Source organism: Amblyomma americanum, chromosome 7 (genome assembly GCF_052857255.1).
Source record: "Amblyomma americanum isolate KBUSLIRL-KWMA chromosome 7, ASM5285725v1, whole genome shotgun sequence".
NCBI classification, from domain to species: domain Eukaryota; kingdom Metazoa; phylum Arthropoda; class Arachnida; order Ixodida; family Ixodidae; genus Amblyomma; species Amblyomma americanum.
This window is the reverse complement of record NC_135503.1, coordinates 45,124,809-45,145,526: the sequence shown is the minus strand read 5'-3', so window position 1 is coordinate 45,145,526 and position 20,718 is coordinate 45,124,809. Positions and strand designations below refer to the sequence as shown.

At 46.4% G+C, this 20,718-nt stretch overlaps 2 protein-coding genes across 2 annotated transcripts; one reads left to right on the top strand and one right to left on the bottom strand.

The window, feature by feature from the left end:
* Positions 1-157: 157 nt before the first annotated feature.
* Positions 158-17,436, top strand: LOC144099011 (pre-mRNA-splicing factor ISY1 homolog). Its single transcript, XM_077632003.1, has 9 exons — positions 158-338; positions 474-496; positions 575-741; positions 1,247-1,359; positions 1,938-1,999; positions 2,629-2,684; positions 4,762-5,009; positions 6,907-6,999; positions 17,257-17,436. The coding sequence occupies exons 1-9, from the start codon at positions 336-338 to the stop codon at positions 17,365-17,367; spliced, it is 876 nt and encodes a 291-aa protein (XP_077488129.1). The 5' UTR covers positions 158-335; the 3' UTR covers positions 17,368-17,436.
* On the bottom strand, positions 17,380-20,520 carry SerRS-m (Seryl-tRNA synthetase, mitochondrial). The gene is made up of 2 exons (XM_077632000.1): positions 19,196-20,520; positions 17,380-18,905 (listed from the first exon to the last, which is right to left on the bottom strand). The coding sequence occupies exons 1-2, from the start codon at positions 19,976-19,978 to the stop codon at positions 18,384-18,386; spliced, it is 1,305 nt and encodes a 434-aa protein (XP_077488126.1). The 5' UTR covers positions 19,979-20,520; the 3' UTR covers positions 17,380-18,383.
* Between the last annotated feature and the right edge of the window lie 198 nt (positions 20,521-20,718).

Here is a 20,718-nt window from a genome sequence, read left to right as displayed (position 1 = left end):
GTAAGCACTATTAGCAACAACACAATAACATTTACTAATTTGAATTTAAGTCTAAAATACACAACTTATAAAAAGTTTTATATCTTACAACTACATTGTAAAAATAGAGTTGTCGGCTGTCTCAGTCTAAATGTTGCATTTGAGCCACGGCCACGCCAAGTATGAAGCCAAAGTGTCATGGTGGCATTGGTGGCATGGTCACTTCACTCCACAGGTCGTAGTTTCTACGTTGTGTTTCGTACTCACTTAAACCGTTGAACACGGTAACAGCGTGGTAAGAATAAAACGTCATTATCCACATATCTGTTTGTAGGCTTCTGCAATACTTCACCAGAATGGTAAGCAGCATGCCTATGCGTCTAAACTTCACTTCAACAAAAACATGTTTGGGCTGTTTGTAATGCCCGCTTATGTTCGGACGTCTCTTGATTACTTATGTCTGGCATTTTCTTCTCTCTTGTGTTTCACCGTAGGCCCGGAACGCAGAAAAAGCGATGTAAGTACTCTTATTTGTGTCCTTCCTCCGGTAGTTCTCTTCTACCTGTGTCACTTCAAATGTCCGCTTCCTTCCAAGGACAACTCTGGCTCGTTGGAGAGCCGCGCAGTTGGCCGAGCAAGGCAAGGGAGTACAGGAGAGGAGACCTTTCCTCGCGTCCAACTGTCACAACCTGAGGAAATGCGAGAAGTGGAGGATGCAGGTTATACGGGAAATCGCCAAGAAGGTCGCCCAGATACAAAACGGTAAGTTGACTGCATTAAAAAAAAAAGCATGCACATAGGAAATGCACGTATTAAAAGTATAGAAATAATGATAAGAAGAAACGAATTAAGAGAAAAAAACCTCAAGGAGAGTGTGTGAGTCCAACTGTTTCCTAGAACGTCTGATTAGTAGCAAAAGCCCCCTGACATTTGTTCGACATACTTCGTAAGAATTTTTTTTCAGATTTCAGTGCGGCACCTCAGTATTTGAATTTAGATCCGCCCAACGTCTTGGAGAGGGGGTGGGTTTTCATGTCCCTGTTAACAGTCCCCACTGCTGGAATCGACAGCAGAGTGTGCATTTTGAAACAGATAAATGGGAGAGTGTTGTAATGTTGCTTATTGCATTCCAATGGGCAAGCGATGCATGCCGTTGTTGCCTATACTGTGGCCGCTTACTTTGAACTGTACTGCTGCAATTGTACTGGCTGGGCTTTCATTTTGCTTTGTGCTGTATATCAAATTGTTTGTTCTCCTTATTCAACAGCTGGTCTTGGAGAGTTTCGTATCAGAGATCTTAATGATGAAATTAATAAGCTGCTTCGAGAAAAAGGACATTGGGAAGACCGGATCAAAGAGCTTGGGGGCCCTGACTATGCCGTGAGTACAGGTTGCTGTTCATAGATGCGTTAGGCTGCGACTGCTTTAAAAAATTTCTCATGTTGTGGAGAGATCTTCCAAACGCTTCTTGACCATTAAAAAACGGGGATAATTTCTGGGTGAAACGCAAGCACACTAGTTTGTCACTGGAAGATAAAACCTTTCAAAGTTTGATAGATGACATTGTTAATGAAATGATGTCAGCGTGGGAATCTGATAGGAATATTTGAAGCAGCAAAATGCTGTATGTTCTTGATGATCCCCACCATGCTGCGAGCTGTGGCAGACTTGAGATTGCCTGCTCAACAAAGCTGCGGGAAGAAAGGTCTGGATGGGCATCATGAACTTCTTTTCAAAAGCAGTGAACAGAAGTACACAAGAACGCATCTTTTATACTTTGACACACTTGGTTTCTTGGTTTGTTTTGTTTTCGATCATATGAATATCCGTTTATGCAAGTAATTTATAGCTGTCCAGGGAATTTAGTACCACTGAGACCTCATTGCTGTGATCGCTCTGTTTCGTTTTGCGATTCTTAGGATGGCGATGACAGTTTACGGTTCTTATGCTCATTGCAGAAAGTGGGCCCCAAGATGCTTGACCAGGAAGGCCGGGAGGTGCCTGGAAATCGAGGCTATAAGTGAGTGCTGCTAGCATCTCAACCTGAAGACAGCCATACTGATTGGTGTTGACTGTTGTGTTGTGCTGTTTAATGACTTATGTCAGGAACCTTGAATTGGCATTACATTGTTCACCACTTCACTAGTTTGTTGCCTGTGCTGGAATGAAAAAAGCATTCAAATTTTGGTAGTCAAGACCCATTCCATGCAATGGAAACCTAACCTTCTGCCTCCCCTGTTGTATTATATCCAAACAAGATCCTCTGTAGCATTGCCTCTGTATTGGAGAATACAGAATCATTGCCTGCTTAGATATGCTGCTGAAAGCACCCTGTTTTTGTGCTTCTGTATAGATAAATAGAACACTTGACAGTAGTGGTTACGGATAAACTAGATTACACCAAATAACAGAAGTCAGTGCTGCACTTATTCAAGTGCATTGTAGCATAGCCTGCTCGCAGGTAAGCATATTCTGCTGCAGCTTTCCTTGAAAGGCACTGTATGTTATTGTGTTTTACCAGTATGGCTGGTGTGATTGTCAAAGCTCAGTCTAACAACGTTACACAGTGGTGTACATCAAGCATGAGGGAATTAGAGGGTAGTTGGGCACTAAACTAAGCAGCAATTCTGTTTCTTTTCTGTAAACCAGATACTTTGGTGCTGCAAAGGACCTTCCAGGTGTGCGGGAGCTCTTTGAGCAAGAACGTGAGTATATAATTGGTACCCAATAACTTTCAGCTGAAATAGTGCAATGAGCGGGCCATAAGTTGGGTACTGCAAACAGAGTGCCTTTCATTTTCCAATTTAACTGTTTTTCTTCAAAGTTCAGGAGGTAGGGGGCCAAATTTTAGTGCTGTTATTTAAACTGAAATTAGTGTAGAAACTAAGTTCTTTTACAATCCTGTTCAGGGTTTCTTTTGGTGTGAGAGGGGGTTATTATTCTTATCAGTGAAAACAACTAGCCATAACACATGCTTTTGTTGCAGGGCATGAAAAACCATTATTGTAATGAAAAAATTTCAAGAGGTAGACTAATCCAAGAAAATGTTCCTTGATTTACATTTTAGAGTGTTAGCTCTTATGTTAGCTCATTCCTCAGTTTTGTACCATAAGCTGCGTTGGCAGGCGGCAAAATGGAGAGAGAGAAATCCCCCTCTTCACCTTTAGTCGAGATGAGGGGGGAAAGGGAAGAGAGTGATATTAGGTGGGAGGCAATGGATGGCTTGGGCATCCACCTTGGCTGCAGGAAATGGTTTTGAAACCCACCAGTGAAACCCACTGCAGTCCTAGGCAAGTCCGGATTAACCTCCGGCTGTCTGACTTTGAGAGGGAAAAAAAACAGAACTTATCTGTGAAAAATTATTTGCTGTCACACCACAGCTAACACTCAAACATTCATGTTACTGCTCGCGACCATCCTGTGACTTTATTATTATTATTTTGTAGCATGTCCGTGTCCATGCTAGGACTTCCATTTCTTTGCATAGAGTCTCACCATCAAAATGTCCTTTCAAAGTTGCTACTGCGAAGCGAAACGCACAGCTGAGCAGTATTGACTAGCGTTGAATTACGCTTGATACAATGGCGTCATGAAGGCTGTACGTCAGTGCTTACATTTTACTGGCTCACTTGTTGCAGGTACAGTTCGAACTTGCCCTGAAATGGAACCACAATTCAGGCAGTGCGGATCTTATTTTAATTTTGATGACTGTACCAAATCTGTGCAATTGCAAGGAGTGAAGATGTGGGTTAGCTGTATGCATTAATTCCTTGGTTATTTGGCGTCACTTTCCCATGAGACGAGTGAAAAATGGACCATGTGCTCATTTCCAGTTTTCATGTATTCAGATGTCTCAGTTGCAATTAGTTGATAGCAAGTCGTCATTGACCACGCACCTATGTGTAGTTAACGAGCTAGTGTGGCCAAACACTTATATGCACCTTGTTGGCGACTCTACCTTGTTGCTGATCATAATAAGTGCAGCTGTGTGAGCTGTCATGGCACTATTCTGTGCTTTCAACCTTTTGTTTTTACTTCTTGAGGAAATGGTATCCTGAGGCACCCTTTAGCAAGTATAATTGTTTTTTGAGTAGGCTTCACGAACGCTGTTTACTAAGTATATTGGTATTCTTAGAGAAGGCTGCCTTATCTACATCCTCATGACCAGTAGGAGGGAATGCACTGAAATCAGCTTAAACTTGAACTGATGTAATTGCAAATTAAGAAATGACAAGATGTGACCAGAAGTGAAAAGGTAGCATGTGGAGTTCTGAAAGCCATAACCAACATGCACTTCCATGGCAGACTAATTGCAATAAAAGAAAGCACGGTTGTGCCTTGCAGCTTGTGTGAATCTCATAATTCCCAGTCATACAGTGAAAGATCAAACAAACGATTGGAAGCATTCTAAACTGTGTGAGTGAATGATATGACAGCCTTAATATTTACAACTTTTGTTAGCTTCTCAACCGTTGGAAACAATGCAGAAATGCTAGCACACATATCCATGAAAAGCCAAGAAAGAAAGAAATATTTCAGCTGGAGCTATGCCCAGAGAAGAATGCAGTTTCATTCAAAGCAGACCTGGTGCTGCCACCTAAGAGCTTTGGCACGCAGCTGCATGCATTACAAAATGTGAATGCTCCGCTGCAGATGGAGAGGTGAGATTAGTAGGTTAGCTGGGGTAGGGTGATGCCAGTTACCTAATGCTTTTATGTAAGGACATTTGGAGAGTGTTGTGTTTGTCCTGCTATCGATGTGATCTGGTCATGATGACTGCAGCACCTCCTCCACCAAGACGAACGAGAGCGGAGATCATGCGGGACATTGATGCGGACTACTATGGCTACCGGGACGATGATGATGGTGTCCTCATGCCCTTGGAGCAGGAGCAAGAGAAAGTGGCCATAGCCAAGGCTGTGCGCCAGTGGAAGGCACAGAAGAAAAGGGCCATGTCAGTAACCGAAGGGGACAAGACTGCAGCCAGCGGTGAAAAGGATGAGGAAAATATCTACGCTGTGGAACCAGAGGTACCTTTCTTGCTTCTTTCAGCAACTTTGGTTTTCTTGCTTTATTTAGAAGAACATAGGTACGATTGGCTTTCCGTAACTAAAACTGAAAGGCAACTGAAAATGTTTTCTAATTGTATAGGTATACAGGAGCGTAAAAGCACCAGTGGCACCACTGTGAGCGCTACTGACCATGTGGTGTCGTGAAAGAAAGGTTCATTCCGTGGCAGCTTCGTTAAAGATTTACAACTAAACAGAGTATGTGCTTGAAATTTGAGTTTGCAGGAAATTATAAAATTTTGCCTTTTGTTGTTAACATCAGGCGTAGTGCTTTTGTCAAAGTGAGAAATTCCAGTTTTGGATCAACAGACAAAGTTGCACAGAAAAAGAAATGATGCCTTGCGGTGCAACTTTGTATTTGAATGCTTAGGCAGGCCGTGCGACTAGACGTGCAATGATACTTTCAAATGTAGCATTTTGTGTTTTTGAATTTTTGTTCCGTTTATTTCAACAAAAATTTGTATTAAAAACTGCTTAAACACCAGTGCATTGAATGCTCAAATTTTGGTCCAACTCAGTGACAGTCTAGGTAAAATTACATATCACATGTTTTGTTTGTATGCGACTGAGTGTTTACATGTGCCCTGAAGTGTCATTTTAGCTGAGCAAGTAATGCAGCAATTTTTCATATGTTAAGTACATTTTCCAGAACAGTCGCTATGCTCAACTAAGAAAGTATAATTTCTTGCGGTGAGACTGCACTTGATTTTACTTTTCCAGTTCTCCCCATGTACACTCCTTATTACTTTGTTGCAACTGTTTAGGGCATGGTGCGCATATAGGTAAACAAGTGCCCTGTTTTAAAAAAGATACGCTTAAAATTTTCATGGTGTTTTTTTTTCTTTTTAATTCAGTTGCTGTGGAATTAGGTTTAGTGGTACTCTTTTCTGCCATGCTACAGAAAGTGGACTGAACAAAATTTGGCCTTTGATCCCTTCGAACTGTCAGTCCATCAGCTGGTCACTACTGCAGTAAGCAACTGAAAGCATCCTAATAATGGGCCCTTAAAGGGCGCTGCTCATGTCCTTTCAGAATGACCTCAGAATGACCTCAGCTCAGTAATTTCAAGAGTTTATTTTGACGGAATGTAGTACATGCTACTTAGGAGACAAGACTCAAGTGGATGAAATGACGCACACCAGAAGTGCAAACTTACAATTGTTTATTACTTTTGCTGAGACATATACAGATTATGAGGATTATAAGCTATATAAGCTATGTCGTAAATGCAATTGTGCAGTTTCATTTTGCCCGTTTTCTGTCCGCTCTAGTGCAATTATATAGATTTCACTTTTGGTGAGTACAATTGATAGGTCGCTTACACAAGTTCCTTCTTTTGCTGTTGCAGTCATATACGCATCCACATTTTCTCTCTCAACTCTCTTATGTCTTATGTTTCAAGGCCTAGTATATCTCTGTTTTTGTCACAATGGCTAGCATTTTCTTTTGCAATAGTTACAATGCGACACTGTTGGCAAAGAGTAATAAACAGTGGCAAGTTTGCACCTTTGATGTGCGTCATTTTGTCCACTTGTGTCTTGCCGCCCAAGTAGCATGTACATTCCATGATGATCAACCAACTGGCCTCTACTAGGCCTAATTAGCTCATTTTGAATTGACATTTTCTTGGCCCACAGTATATGCTCGCCAAGTCAGCCTACTGGAAGTTCGTTGAATGCTGGACTAAGAGAATGCTTTCATCAAAGGGGATTTTTAGCCAGTTATCTGCAGCTGAAAGGTGATAAAAATGCTCGACGAGTTGGTATTTCATGCTTTCATTCACACAGCGCGAAGATGCACTCACGCAGCTTGAAGTGATACTTGCCTTCCATAATTGAATTGCCTTTTGTCCATCCAGAGTGATGAAGAAATGGAAGATGAACCCGTCGTAGAGAGTGCGGAAGAGCAGGCAAGGTTTATCGCCCATGTTCCAGTGCCCACACAGAAGGAGGTAAGCTGCTGTAATGTCTGTGTTCCTCACACACATTTTGTACGCAAAATTTAAGTAACAGCAGCAGCACATCTCGGTGTGCTTAAATGCCATTGCATTGAAATCTAGTTCCTGCAATTCCGATTTGACCATGCTGTTTACATATAGTCGATCCCAGATATATTAAACCCAGATATATTGAATTATTTATTATATCGGAGAGTTGGAACATACCCTTGAAAATTCTATGCAAAAGTTTTGCACTGTTGTTTGCACAACTCGCATCCATCATTTGACATATTGAATAGCACGCCACGCCCCTGCACGTGGCACTTCTCTTAACTGAGCTCCCGCGATCAGTTTTCACGTACACAGCCAGGTTGGCTGCGCTTGGACACCTAATAGTAACACTAGCACTCTAAAACTGCATGCAAGGACTACGGAACTTTTTTTTGTGAGTGGAGGGGCAAGACTTCGAGCTTATTTTGTTATTTATTTATTTAATGCTCATTTACATACCAATAAATTTTATATTTTTATTATTTTATTATTTCTCAATGTTCAAAGGTTGACGCAAACTGTCGCATTGTGGTGACGACATTCCAGCAGTCAGGAAGACAACGAAAAGGCTTCCAAAAGAAACTAAGGGACTGACTCGTGCCCACTAAGAACTGAATGACTCGGCGGTAGCGATAGCCACAAGCGTGCTCGGCGGCCATCGAACTGAATGCCTGCAGTTCTTGGCAGCACTTAATTTAAAGCTGGCAAGGAACCTTCGAGATAAAGAACCAAGAGCAACTACAACAATCTGGAAAAATGTGGAAGCATTTGCACGCAGCCACGATCAATGAAGATAAGTCTGGTCGCATCTCGCATTACAAAACAAAATGATAAAGCCGCATGCCGGCGGTATTCAGTGCGAACGAACAAACGGTGCAAAGATTCACGGCAATATAAAACAAAGTGAAATGGGAAGCTTGATGCACGAGGAGTGATCAATTGCATTAAAAAAGTTTGTGCATAGTTTGTTTAAATTCTGCTAGTCATGATCATGTACAAAGGTCAGACAGTCGACTTCTGTTGGGGCATGACTGCTTTAGGGCCGTTGTACGATCGTTTCGGAGCGCCTTCCGCCTCGTCCGCTTCGGGAGCGGTCCGCCAGTTTTCGGCCGCCAGGCGGACGTGAGGCGGAAAGGTGTTGTACGATCACTTTGGCGCTTGCGAGCGAGGCGGATGGTCCCAGCATGCCGATTGGCGCCGGGCATATCCGTCTGTCCAATAGCCTTCTCCGGCTGGTGGCAACCTAGCCGGCGCGAGCGCACCGCCAGCATCGCTCCACGCGCCGAAACGGGCTCCCGCATCCCAAGGGGCAGATCGGTATGCGCCCGACTACCTTCTCCCTTGCCTCCTTTCCCGCCCCCCTCTCCAAACCCCGATATCCCTGCACACTGCGCTCCCCCCCCTTCCCTACCTACTTCCCGTACGAGCCCCCCCCCCCCCCCCCCCCCCCAAATAATAAAATAACCTCTTTTCGTGGTCACGTGGTACTTTTTTCCGTTCCTCGGCGACCTGCACCTAGGCCTAGTAGGCTGCGCTTCGGCATCGCCATGGTGTGCGTGTTGAAGTTCCTGCTTTTGTCGGCGGCTCTCGTCAGCGACCCTTGTGTAGAGATTTTGCGCACTACGAGACGAAAAATGCAATGCTCTGGTTTCAGGCATGCACGTTAGGCAGAAACAGAACTTTGTTCCAGTGCAAAGTGGAGAATCTGTGAATGCTAATGACCACAACCATTTCAGCCGATCCAAGCAAAAAAGAAATGGGTTCAATTTATATCTGGTGTCAGCCTCAACTGATCCAGAGTTGCGTCAATACTGCAGGGCTCGCAGGAATGAGTGCAGACTGGTATTGCAAAGCCAACCGCCACGCAACAGTGCATAGCACATTTCAAGGCATTAAAAAAGCCTTGTAACTGTTGTTTGATAACATGTGCAGGAATAGTGCTGTCATGACCATGAAACAGATGGGATCGGATAAGTGTTGCAGGCAACTTATATAAGTGAGGAAGGTTCAATTATGAATTTACTGATGAGCAAATAAATTTCTGCTCGTGGAAAATGCGAGGAGGGCTAAGAAAATCCCGGAACATACTACATTGCCGACACAAGTTCTTGCAGGCCAACCAGGGTTATCATCACCCTGCAGGCAAATAATCGTGTTCATAGGCAGTCACAAACAAATGAAGGCAGCATATGAACATGCAAATGTGCATGGATTACATCTCTTGAAGGCTTCGATAATGCCTCATCAAATAAACTAATGCAGCTGATAGCATTAAGCGCTGCTGCTCAACAACTGCTCGGCACTGACAAAATCATGTTGGCAAACAGGCCTCCAACAAAAGCATAGAGACAGCTTAATTCACTTTGGTACCTTTGTTTGACGTGTGGCACACACACACACACACATACAAAATGACGGTGCCCCCGAACTGACATTTGCACTGCGCACCGATTTTTTTCACACAGGCTACATAATGCCGCTGGCACACTGTCTCAACCTGCGCACCCATGATCATAAAACGTACCACTGTATCGTGCACCAAGACGCACAAGACTGGCGACGCTGCTGTTGTCGCAGCAGAAAACACTGCGACGGCCGTGCAGCCAAGATCGTGTCAAGTCGCACACGCAGCAGTTTGCTATGTAGCAGAAACAACGTCGTGGGCTCGCCTCGGTCACGATCACTGCAGCCATCGCAACGGAAGCGACCAGCTGCACAGCTCCAAGTTCATTTCAACATTCGGAAAACGGCGGGCGTCGCGAGTTTTTCGCAGATGAACATATCGCTGATTTGTCGGGAAAGCACTCGCACCGACCATAATCACTTTCACTACGCGGACACTTGTTGCTATGCTGTGAAACTTGCGCACGCACAGGAAAATAACTCGCAGCAGAAATTCAAAACGCTTGCCACAACCACAAACAGCTCGAAATAAACACTTCGTGACACCGACATTGCACAGGTCTTGCGTCGGTTTGCAGAGCCGCAGCAGGAATTACAAACGCATGCAAAAACCAAAAACAGCTCGAAATAAACACTTCGTGACACCGCCACTGCACAGGTTTGCATCGGTTTGAAGAGGCGCTCTGTCAACTCCGTCAACGTAGATGATTACAGAATTCAACTAGTGGAACTATCGCTCGCCACTGCTGAACGCGGCGAAGTTTGCAGTCGCTCTGAACACTGGTAATATCAAGATGTGTACAATATAATATGCTTCGCGACATCGCTGCCACTGCCCAGGCCGCGCTCCCCAGTTCAGTCGACGGATGGCCATCTTGCCCCGGCAGGCCGGGGCAGAGCAGACCGAGGCGGAGGGAGGAGGGGCTCGGACGTCACTGACGTCACGGGAAAAGCAGCCAATAGCTGCAATCCGGTCCCCGGCCGGATGCGCTCGTCCGCCAGAAAGTTGAAGTTCACCAACTTTCCATCCGTTCGCCGAACGAGGCGGATCCGCCAGCTCCGCTCCCGAAGCGGACGAGGCGGAAGGCGCTCCGAAACGATCGTACAATGGCCCTTAGGCTACTCATATACGAAGTGCTTTACAACTGGCTACGAAGCCAAGTAGCTCATAGCTCAGCCCCACTGATTTTCATTGAAAGAGTCTTAGAATTGAAGTGCTTCAATTGTCAGAAATTTGACCCAAGTGCAAGCAGTTGGAGATTGGGTGTGGGGGGGGCACTGCCGCCTCTGGAAAAATGTTGGGAGGGTGACCCCCCCCCCCCATTGTGCTGGTGCCCCTGACTGCATGGTGAGATGAACGTGAGATGTGCTTGAGTGTAGCCTTCGATTTCTCTTACTCATTTTCCACGCAACACCACTATCATGCAGAGAAGCCACAGTTGAATACATTGGTTGTCTTGCGGTGAAACCAACTTAGTTGACCGAAGGCTCATGGTGGCCCTCACCTGGCATGCTTTGCTCGCTTTGCTGCCAAAATTGGTGATGAAACCAACTCTACCTTAATTTTAATGAGAGGTAATTCTATCTATAGTGTACTCGTGATATGATTAGACCTCTTATTTTATGCGCAGTCTAGCTCCTAAGCACTGTCTGTTGCAGTTTTGATGTGAAGCAGGCAAGGTTTCTTGTAACGCATAGTGAGTGGTGTGCTGCCAGTACGCTGGCGGGCAGCACATCACTTGCGTTGGTGCAGTGTATTCTTGCATCCGGATTGCAGATAAGCTTACCTCTTGCCATGTCTCACACATTATCTATATAATCAATATACAGTTAAAACTCGATTTAACGAAGTTGAGGGGAGCCGTGAATTATTTCGTTAAATCGAGCTTCGTTAAATTGAATGAGGCATTTCTTGGGCACATAATTCAGTACATTCGATTACAGTAAAACCTCGTTAAAACGTACCCACTTAAACAGTACTTTCGTTTTAAAAGTAGTAAAGTCAAGTCCCCGACTGAGCACCCATTGAACATAATGCATTTTGCATCCGCATAAACCGTACCAGCTTATCGCGGTCGTATCGGTTAGCACGTACCATTTTCACTTTTCGTCACACTCGCGCGTGACGAATTCACGCCGGTAGCACCGACCCAAAGGACGGTTCGGCTAGCGGCGCAACAATCTTCCCTAAATACCGCCGACGGGACGGCAAGCCACACAGCTAATGACAAATTGGCGCCAAAGTTGGTAATCATACAACTAGCGCAATCTTTGGGGGTCCGTATGGTCATCGTCATGACCCCCGCGCTACTTTCGAGTGGGTAGCGCCAACACCACGACCGGCGCCGCTAGCGCGTATGAAAAGAAACAACAAAAATTCTTACTCGACAAGAAAGGCCCGAGGGGACTACAAATTTATTTTCCACCAAAGAAGTCGGTGATCTTTGCCTGCGTGCGCTTTGTGAGCAACAGCCGCACCGATTTCTCGTAGGTCTGAAGTGCGTCCAGCGCGTCTTCCGTCCCCTCGTGTGCGCCGGCAAAATGTCGCAGCAGATTGAGAGCATCCATCACCTGACCTGGTGTCGGCACGGGAGCTTCGGCACCTGCAGGGTCGTCGGCAGCGTCTTCAGCCGTCACTCCCTCCACGCTTCCTACAAGCCGCAACATATCGGCATCAGTCAAAACTTCCGTTGTGACTGCGTTTGCGTCGGCGTTTACGTAGTCTGAGAAACTTATGCCTGTGGGCACTTCATCCACTGAGCGAAGGTGTTCCCAGGCATCTTCATCCTCGTGCACGGCGCTCGCGCAGTCCGGACCAGCTTCGGCAGTTTCAGGGCCTAGTGTACCGAAACCGGCAGTCCTGAAGCAGTTGACAATTATCGACGGCCTCAATGCTCTCCAAGCCGCCGCCACCATCTCAACCGCCATAAAAATATCTATTTTCATCTCGCGCTTCAGCTCCAGGTTGAGGAGAACTCTGTCGACGACTCGACGCTTGTATGCGCACTTCACGCTATTAATTATCCTTTGATCAAGGGCTGAACCACGGACGTTGCGTTTGGGGGGAAGTAGCGGAGCTCCACGCTGGTCAGCTCGACCTCTGCAACGTAGTGGGCCGTGCAGTTATCCAGCAACAGGCACACTTTCCTTTTCTGGCGACACATGTCGCTGTCAAATTCCTTCAGCCATGTAGCGAAAATGGCACGCGACATCCACGCCTTTGAATTGGCAACGTACTTCACAGGAAGCTTTTTGGTGCCTTTAAAACAGCGCGGCCTCGCACTCTTTCCGATGACAAGTGGGTCTCGTTTGTCGGTGCCGTCCATGTTGACGCACAGCAAAAGAGTCAGCCTTTGTTTGCTGTGTTTGCCGCCGTGGCACGCCTGCCCCTTCAGGGCGAGTGTTTTTTTAGGCAGCATTTGGTAGAATAGACCGCTCTCGTCGGCGTTGTAGACGTTGCTGGGGGCATATTTTCCCAGAATGTCGGGCACGTTTTCAGACTGCCAGTCGCCGACTACAGCCATGCTTACGCTGCTCGCTTCACCGCTAAGCACTTTCCCGACGATGCCGTGTCGTTCTTTGAAGTGCGACAGCCAGCCGGGACTTGCCTTGAACTCGTTGTCGCCCAGCAAGCACGCGAAAGAGCGAGCTTTTTGTTGGAGCAGGTCTCCACTCACGGGAATACTATTCTTCGCCCGCAAATCCATAAACCAGGCGAAGAGAGCCTCTTCCATTTTGCTTTGAGGAGTGGTCTTCAGCGTTTTTTTGCGCGAGAGATTCCCCGACGAAGTGGCGCGGAGGATGTCATCTTTCCCTCTCAATATTGTGGAGAGAGTACTCGCTGGAATGCCATGTGATGCAGCCACGTCACATTTCTTCTGTCCACTTGTCACAGCACGAATTATGTCCGCTTTCTCGTCCAGGGTAAGCCTTTTTCGTTTCTTGCAGGGCTCCATCTGCTAGTCAGGAGGGTTAGCGGCGCGCTTGCTCGCACACACCACGTCCGCGTTCACGATAGCAAGGCTAGACTGATGGAGGCCTAACAAGCTGAGCTTGACAAAGACGTGCGTTCAAAGGCACGGGGAAATCCGCACAAGAGCGAACACACAGCACAACACACAAACACACACAAAAAAAAACACGCGAACTGCAACAGCGCCATGTATGAAATGTGGCACGAAACTTTTTTACTGCTGGCGCCATCTCGTGAGCTCGACTCAAAATTAAAACTCGTTTTGCGCCGCGCAGTTTGAAAAAAGCGACGGGATGAAGTTGCTCCGCGCTGTTACCGCTGACTCGCAATCAATAAATTTTGGGGTGCTGTCTACAAAATAGACCAAAAATTAACACTTTTTCACCTTTATTTCTCAAAAAAGGTTCGTTAAATCGGGACAGATCACGGAATCGGTTTCGTTATTTCGGGTTAGTCAAAGCATTGAACCCTATGGGCGTCTGAGGGGGAATTAGGATACCTTTGTTAAATCGAGATTTTCGTTAAATCGGGTTTCGTTAAATCGAGTTTTGACTGTAATCTGGGATATACTGTATTTCTTGCAGAACAGCACAGGACAAAGAAAATGCTGGGCTAAGCTGTCATCTTCCCTTTTGATTTTCTTGTCTCAGAGAAACAGACCTTTGCATTTTTCTCTGCAGTTGGGTGCATTTGTTGAACGGGTGATGCAGCTAACCCTGCATTGCAAATACCTACTCACTGATTTGTTGTCCGTTAGTTACTTTTGCCTGTTATAACGGTAAGCACAAATGATGTTGCTGAGTGAGAAGAAAGGCTGGTTATTGAAAAGCACACGTTAGGCGGCATGTTTTAAACCGCCAACATGCTACTGTGCCCAGGGGGAGGAGGCAGACTAGCACATTCCTTGGAAAAGATGAGAGTTGTGAATTCTGGAAGTACTATTGGGAACAAAAAGTCCATGAAAAACAATTTAAAATTGTAGGTGTCACAAATTACAACCATCACCTCATTTCACTGGTATCACATAAGCCCAAATTTCATATCTACGAGTGTAGTCCCTTGCCACCGACTAATAACGGAGGTAATACCGTATTTACTCGCGTAATCCTCGCACTTTTTTTCCCTGAAAATCAACGCGAAGTATGGGGGTGTGATAATTATGTGGGGAAAATTTTCAAGCAAATGTTTCGGAGTGTTAAAAGCAAAGATGAATGGGTGCAATATCAGGATTGTCAGGTCCGCAATTGTAAATATAACGAAAACATTACTTTCAAGCGTAACTTACCTTCGTTATGAAAGTACAGGGTGAACGTAAGCTCAAGCTGCTAAAGCACTTTATTTGCCGCGCGCAACCTCCCCGTCACTATTCGCGTTGCGTACGTCCTGCAGGCAATTTTACTCATCATCAGAGTCCGTGTCGACACTGGAATCGATGGTTTCTTCATCTTCTGATGCTTCTTCGTCGTCCCACACCAGGTGGTCCTCGGCCGCATCCAGGGCGTTTGAAATTCCTGTTTTCTTGAAGCTTCTGGCCACCATGTTTACATCAATCATCCCCCATGCCTCTGATACCCAGCTGCGCAGCAGCTCCACGGACGGTCTTTTGATCTTGCCGCCCGGCGTCAGAGCATGTTCACCTTCGGCCATCCATTCTGCGTACAGCCTCCGGACGTTATCTTTAAATGGCTTGTTCAAAGATACGTCAAGAGGCTGTAGCATTGATGTGAGGCCGCCGGGTATTACAGCCAGGTCCGTGCGCAGTTCCTTGAACTTCGCCCGAACCGACTCTTGAAGATGGCCCCGAAAGCTATCAAGCACGAGGAGCGACGGAAAAAGAAGCGCTCCCAGTCGCCACCCCCACACAGTCTTCAGCCAGTCCACCATAAGGTCCGCGGTCATCCACCCCTTTTCTTGGACGCGCACGTGTATACCAGGGGGGAGCTTTCCTTTCGGGAGGGTCTTCGGCTTGAAAATGACGTACGGTGGGAGCTTCCGCCCATGCGCCGTCATGCCTAGCATGACCGTGCACCTCTGTTTTTCGGCACCTGTAGTCCTGACGTGCACAGTCCGAGCGCCTGTCTGTTCGACTGTCCTGCTGCTGGGCATATCGAAATTCAGCGGAGTTTGGTCCGCGTTCCCTATCTGGGAGAGCAAGAAGTTTTTCTCCTGCCGGATCCTGATAACGAATCGATGGAAGTCCACTATTTTCTCTTCATAGGCTGCGGGCAGGCGCTGGCAAAGCGTCGTTCACCTCCTGAGCGAGAGTCCATTGCGCCGCATAAATCGTGTGGCCCACCCGTTACTAGCGCGGAAGTCTTGCACCGGGATGCCCTCCTTTCTTGCGATTACGAACGCCTGGTTCCGTATCAAATCTATCGACACAGCACACCCATCCGCTCGTCGAGCCTTGATATATTCCAGTAAATAGGATTCGATGGCAGGAAATTTCCCAGTCTTCGGTCCACGGAAGGCCCGGCGCGTCTTACCAGTCGTCTTGGGTTCTTCGTGCTGCCGTCTCCAATACCGGACGCAAAACTCGTTGATGCCGAAGTGTCTGCTGGCGGCGCGGCTGCCATGTTCCAACGCATACTCAATAGCTTTTAGCTTAAAAGCAGCTGTGTAGCTTGCGTAGCGTCCCATGGCGAAGCGGCACAAAGAGTACGGTGCAACACGCAAACAAGGCAAACGAGGCCTACGAGACACCGGAGAGCTGGACACACCTTTGCAAAATGGCGTAGCGGTGGTGAGTGGATGAGCGGTAGCGGCGGTGGCAGCGGATGATAGCAGAGTACCGCCGCCTAGTAGCACGCACGCCCAACCATGGCAGTTAGTTGTGGCCGCAGTCAATAGATGGCGATCGCTATGACAAGCAGACGGCTCGTGGCAGTAATTTTGGGGGTGCGATGATTATGCGGGGAAAAAAAAATTTTCCAATTTTTGATAGCTAATGTGGGGGGTGCGAGCATTATGCGAGTAAATACGGTAGCTTCTGTTGCCCCTTGAGCGCCCTGGAGACTTTTGTCCCCTATTTTACACTTCCGATTCTGATTTGGAGGCCACAGTTGCGAATTTATTCCTACTATATATTACGCAAAGTATAAAACTTCGAGTAAAAAAGCACAAAACAACCTCAAAGAGATGTGACTCAAAGTAAGAAACGCTCAACACTTGCTGCTTTCGCGAGGCATTAGAGGTCGACGTGGTAAACTGACTGCAGAAGTCAGAGCTACAGTCTGCATAAGGTGGTGCCAACCATGAACTGAGCCACGCCCAGCATTAAGTGCACAGGGTTGTGGCAAGCTAAAGACAAGCATGCCAGAGCACTTTCGTTAAAGTTAACAATTTGGTTTACTTAGTACTTCTATGCTGAAGAGCCCTGCACGTCTTTACTTCTGTCCCTTTCTGCTATGCATGCAAAAAAAAAAAGCGTGCAGATGCATGGCCCTTAAAAAAAATGGTCAGTCTCAAAGTAAACTGGTAAAGGAAGGATTGGGGTTGAAACATGCAAGGGTTTAGGTGCTTGGGGAACCTAGAGTAATCCAAGGAACCCAGTTTGAGAACCCCCTAGTGCAAGGCAAACAGCATAGGTTTATTGGTTTACAATCCTCTTGTGTGCCTTAAAATGTGCCCCAAGGAGTCCAAGCATCATAAGGTTTTGTTCAGTGCTTGCTCGTGCTGTGGAATAGGCATTGAAATTTTGTAGCTTTGGGAGAAATTTCAGTGCTGGCAATGACTACAATGATTTCTTTAATGCATTAATGTTTTGTCACTCAACCATGGTCAGAGGACGACGCCAAGGAGACCATTTGTGCTAACCCTGCATGAATTTTGGTTTCATGCAGATTGAAGAGGCTCTGGTGAGGAGAAAAAAGATGGAGCTGCTGGAAAAGTATGCGAGCGACGTTCTTCAGCAGGAATCCGAGGAAGTGAAACAGATGTTGGGGATACAGTAGCACACTACATGCTCAGGAAATGTACAGTTTTTATTTCACTTTTAAAATAAAACATGTTTCGCAGCTTTGCGCATATTTTCATTAACTGTACACTCTGGTCTGTAGGCAGCCCTTCAACCTATTCCTTTTAGAGCAGAGCGATATGCAAACCGCAGAAAAAAAAAAGAATTTGCAAGCTCCAGAAGTCCATTTGTTTCAGCATCAAAAATCTCCAAATAAATGCCAGACCCTTCATAGCAAAACATTTATTGCACTACTGGCTGTTTTTGTGGCTTAAACATACACAGCATCAATGACACCACATCCTCTTTTGCAATGCAGCCACTAGTGAGTGTACAAGAAGTGCCAAATGGCTTGCCAATGGCTAGCCACAGCACTGTTAATAAATCCCGACAATGGGGATATATTCACACTGAATACATTTGTGACAGAAGCCCTCGCTTCAAAATACGGACATTTTAAAGTGATTTAATTGAATGGATATTTCGAAATATTAATTTTGAAATACGAATATTTTAAAGAGCATTTGATTTTTGACATTTGAAGCGAAGACCAACTCTGTTCACCGGATGCAAAAGACTACTGAAATGGCCATGCCTCTGTTTCTACATGACTCTAATGCACTATCAACATATCACGAGTCTCCTGGCACAGCCTCCAAAACTCCAATGCAGTTTTACATCTGAGCCAAGTTTAGTAGAAAAGTTTCAGCATGGCATTTCAATGATCACGCATATGAGTAAAAAAAAACCATCAGCACCAGTTTAGCACAAACCTCGAATGCTCAGCTTTGAAAAAAGACTGAATATCCATTTATGTAGTACATTTCTCAATTAAATCCTATGGCCTGCAGAGCATGTAAAAAAGCATTTCTGCCTTAAAATGTAAAAAAAAAAATGCTTGTCATTACTGTGCCCAAATTTGTTTAACAATTCTTCATAGCGACTAACATCACCGCGCACCAGCTTTTTCATTTCTAGCGCCCATCAAAGGCAAAATTAAGATGTATGACAACGCTACCTATTCTCCATGAAGTAAAACGGCACCCATCGAGGCGTTCGCTCAGTGCCGAATGGTTCCATGAGAGTTTTGTTGTTCATGTACTTCCTCAGCACCTCGGGAATAACAACAGAATTGTCCTTTTGTTGGTAATTCTCGACAATGGCTGTGAGCATCCTGGGAACAGCGCAAGCCGTGCCATTAGTTGTGAACACATAAGATGGCGGTTCTCCCAACGTCTGTCGGCATGTGATGCCAAGCCGCCGACTCTGGTAGTCAGTGCAGTCGGAAGCACTGGTGATCTCGCCGTATTGTCTAGAACCCGGCATCCAGGCCTCCATGTCCAGCTTTCGATAGGCCGAAAGACCGAGGTCGATGGGGGGCATATCTAGGAGCTGCACGTGGAGGTTCAGGTCCCTGCAGATTTCCTTCTGGATTTCGACAAACTCCTTGCGCAGTGCAGCGCTTTGGCCCGGCGCAGCAAAGCCATACATTTCCACCTTGTTAAACATGTGCACGCGGTAGATGCCCTTTTCTGCCTGAGGAAGATAAAGACGAGGTTTTTCATTAGTCTCATGAAGGAACAAAAGGGTCAAGCGCTAATGGCTAAAGCAAGCCACACGGAACTCTGAGAAACTGGCAAGAGCATTGTACAGTACACTAGAGAGGGGAAGGTGAATTTGGAACGCAGATGAGTGATTTAGCTAACATAAACTGCGCTAACAACTCGAAAGAAGCTACCGAAATCTGTCACCAATTTAGCAGAAGTGGACCTTTCCAAAACCCATGCTTTTCCAACCATGCACACAAGCTTAAAATTCTACGTCACCTTCGTCGACGATATCTCGGCTCGGTAGCAGCGACTGACTGCCATGACTCGTTGCGGCAGATCAGACATATCCAAGCATTGGTCGCGGTACATGTTGGCCAAGGCCATTTCAGCTGTGCCCGAAAGGCACACTTCAGTTCCCCAGTTGGTCCTAAGCCGATACACCTGAGTCCGTAGACCGGTCGTGAGCATGCCACAGGCCTCTACATGCTCGGGGTGCAACAGGTCTGGAACATAGACTGGAGTGAAGCCTTTCTTCAGCAATTTGTCGACGGTGAAGGAAAGCAGCGCTTCCTCCAGCCGCGCTAGGTCGCCGCGAAAGAAATACGTGCGCTCGCCGCACATGACGTTGAAGTTGGGGTCCGCCTGAAGCAGACCCATCCGCCCCATGAGGTACTCGAAACGCCTCGGAACGAAGTCCAGCATCGGTTTCTCGCCAATGATGTCCACAACAACTGGTTCGTCGCTCTCTCTTCCCAACACGTCCGGGTGCGTCATGTTGGGCATTCTGGCGATGGCACGCTGCAAGTCGATTCGCATCTGCTCATTTTTGTGCTTCACTTTAAGCTCTTCCCATAGTTCTCTGATCTCGTCTAGGTCCGCTACGCATCCCCTCCTCGTGAGGTTCTTTACGATAAGGTCGTGGTTCGCAATGTCTGCGTAGAATTCGACGTCGAGGTCAAATAGGCGGTTGGTGCCCTTCCTGAAGAGTCTTACAGGAACTAGCAATCGGGCTCCACGCTTTGCAGCCGCAAGCAGCGGTCTGACGACACGCATGGTCATGTTGATGTCTAGGTGGGACAGGGACAAGCGCTTACAATACACGTGGCATACTCTCCTCTCGTCAGTAACACTTTATCACACAGCTGTAAACACCGTAGCTGCAAGCCAGTTACAATGCACGCTTGCAAACACGTCTGCTGTAAGCGGCCATATTGAGATATCATGGTACGCAGACTGGCAAATCGAAGTTCTTCCCACGCACAGACTGACAGTAGTGGTAACCGACCGGGTTCAGCGTTTTCTATGGGGACAAGCGGGGTAACGGTTAATTGCTTGCCATGCTCAAGCAAGCATGCAGATGCGAATGCGACGAATACATGGGCAGACGTGCATGACCTGTATGACGACAACCTGCACTCCTCCTACGATGAGTAAGGTGAAGATCCGCAGTGAGAACACTTAGTTTAAATCATATTTGCATGCATTTGTTGTTGTTTTTTGCTCACAAACAAGAGAGCTTGCGCACCGTGGCCTGGCAGGACACCCATCGTCGCCTCTAGTACCGATTTTTATACTCGATGCGCATCGGCAGCGTTATCACCCCGACTCTGCCTCTGCTTTGTGGAGTTTCGGTTTAGAAAATTCTGAATATTTTGAACCATTTTGAACATACATGATTTTGAAGGAGTGCATACTTCGGCGCGATATAAAAACGACGCAGAGTGACTGAACCGTTGAGCTCGCGAGCCCAGTTCGCGATTACGCGCTTTTTTTTAATGTCTCTCGGTGTTGTGATGGTC

Bases quoted from the DNA above. Each gene is read 5' to 3' on its own strand.
- LOC144099011 (XM_077632003.1), top strand. The intron at 497-574 runs GTAAGTACTCTT...CTTCCTTCCAAG, and splicing joins CGGAACGCAGAAAAAGCGAT to GACAACTCTGGCTCGTTGGA. The intron at 5,010-6,906 runs GTACCTTTCTTG...TTGTCCATCCAG, and splicing joins TCTACGCTGTGGAACCAGAG to AGTGATGAAGAAATGGAAGA.
- SerRS-m (XM_077632000.1), bottom strand. From the start codon at position 19,978: ATGACCATGCGTGTCGTCAGACCGCTGCTTGCGGCTGCAAAGCGTGGA. The intron at 18,906-19,195 runs GTGACGTAGAAT...TATCTTCCTCAG, and splicing joins CCGAGATATCGTCGACGAAG to GCAGAAAAGGGCATCTACCG.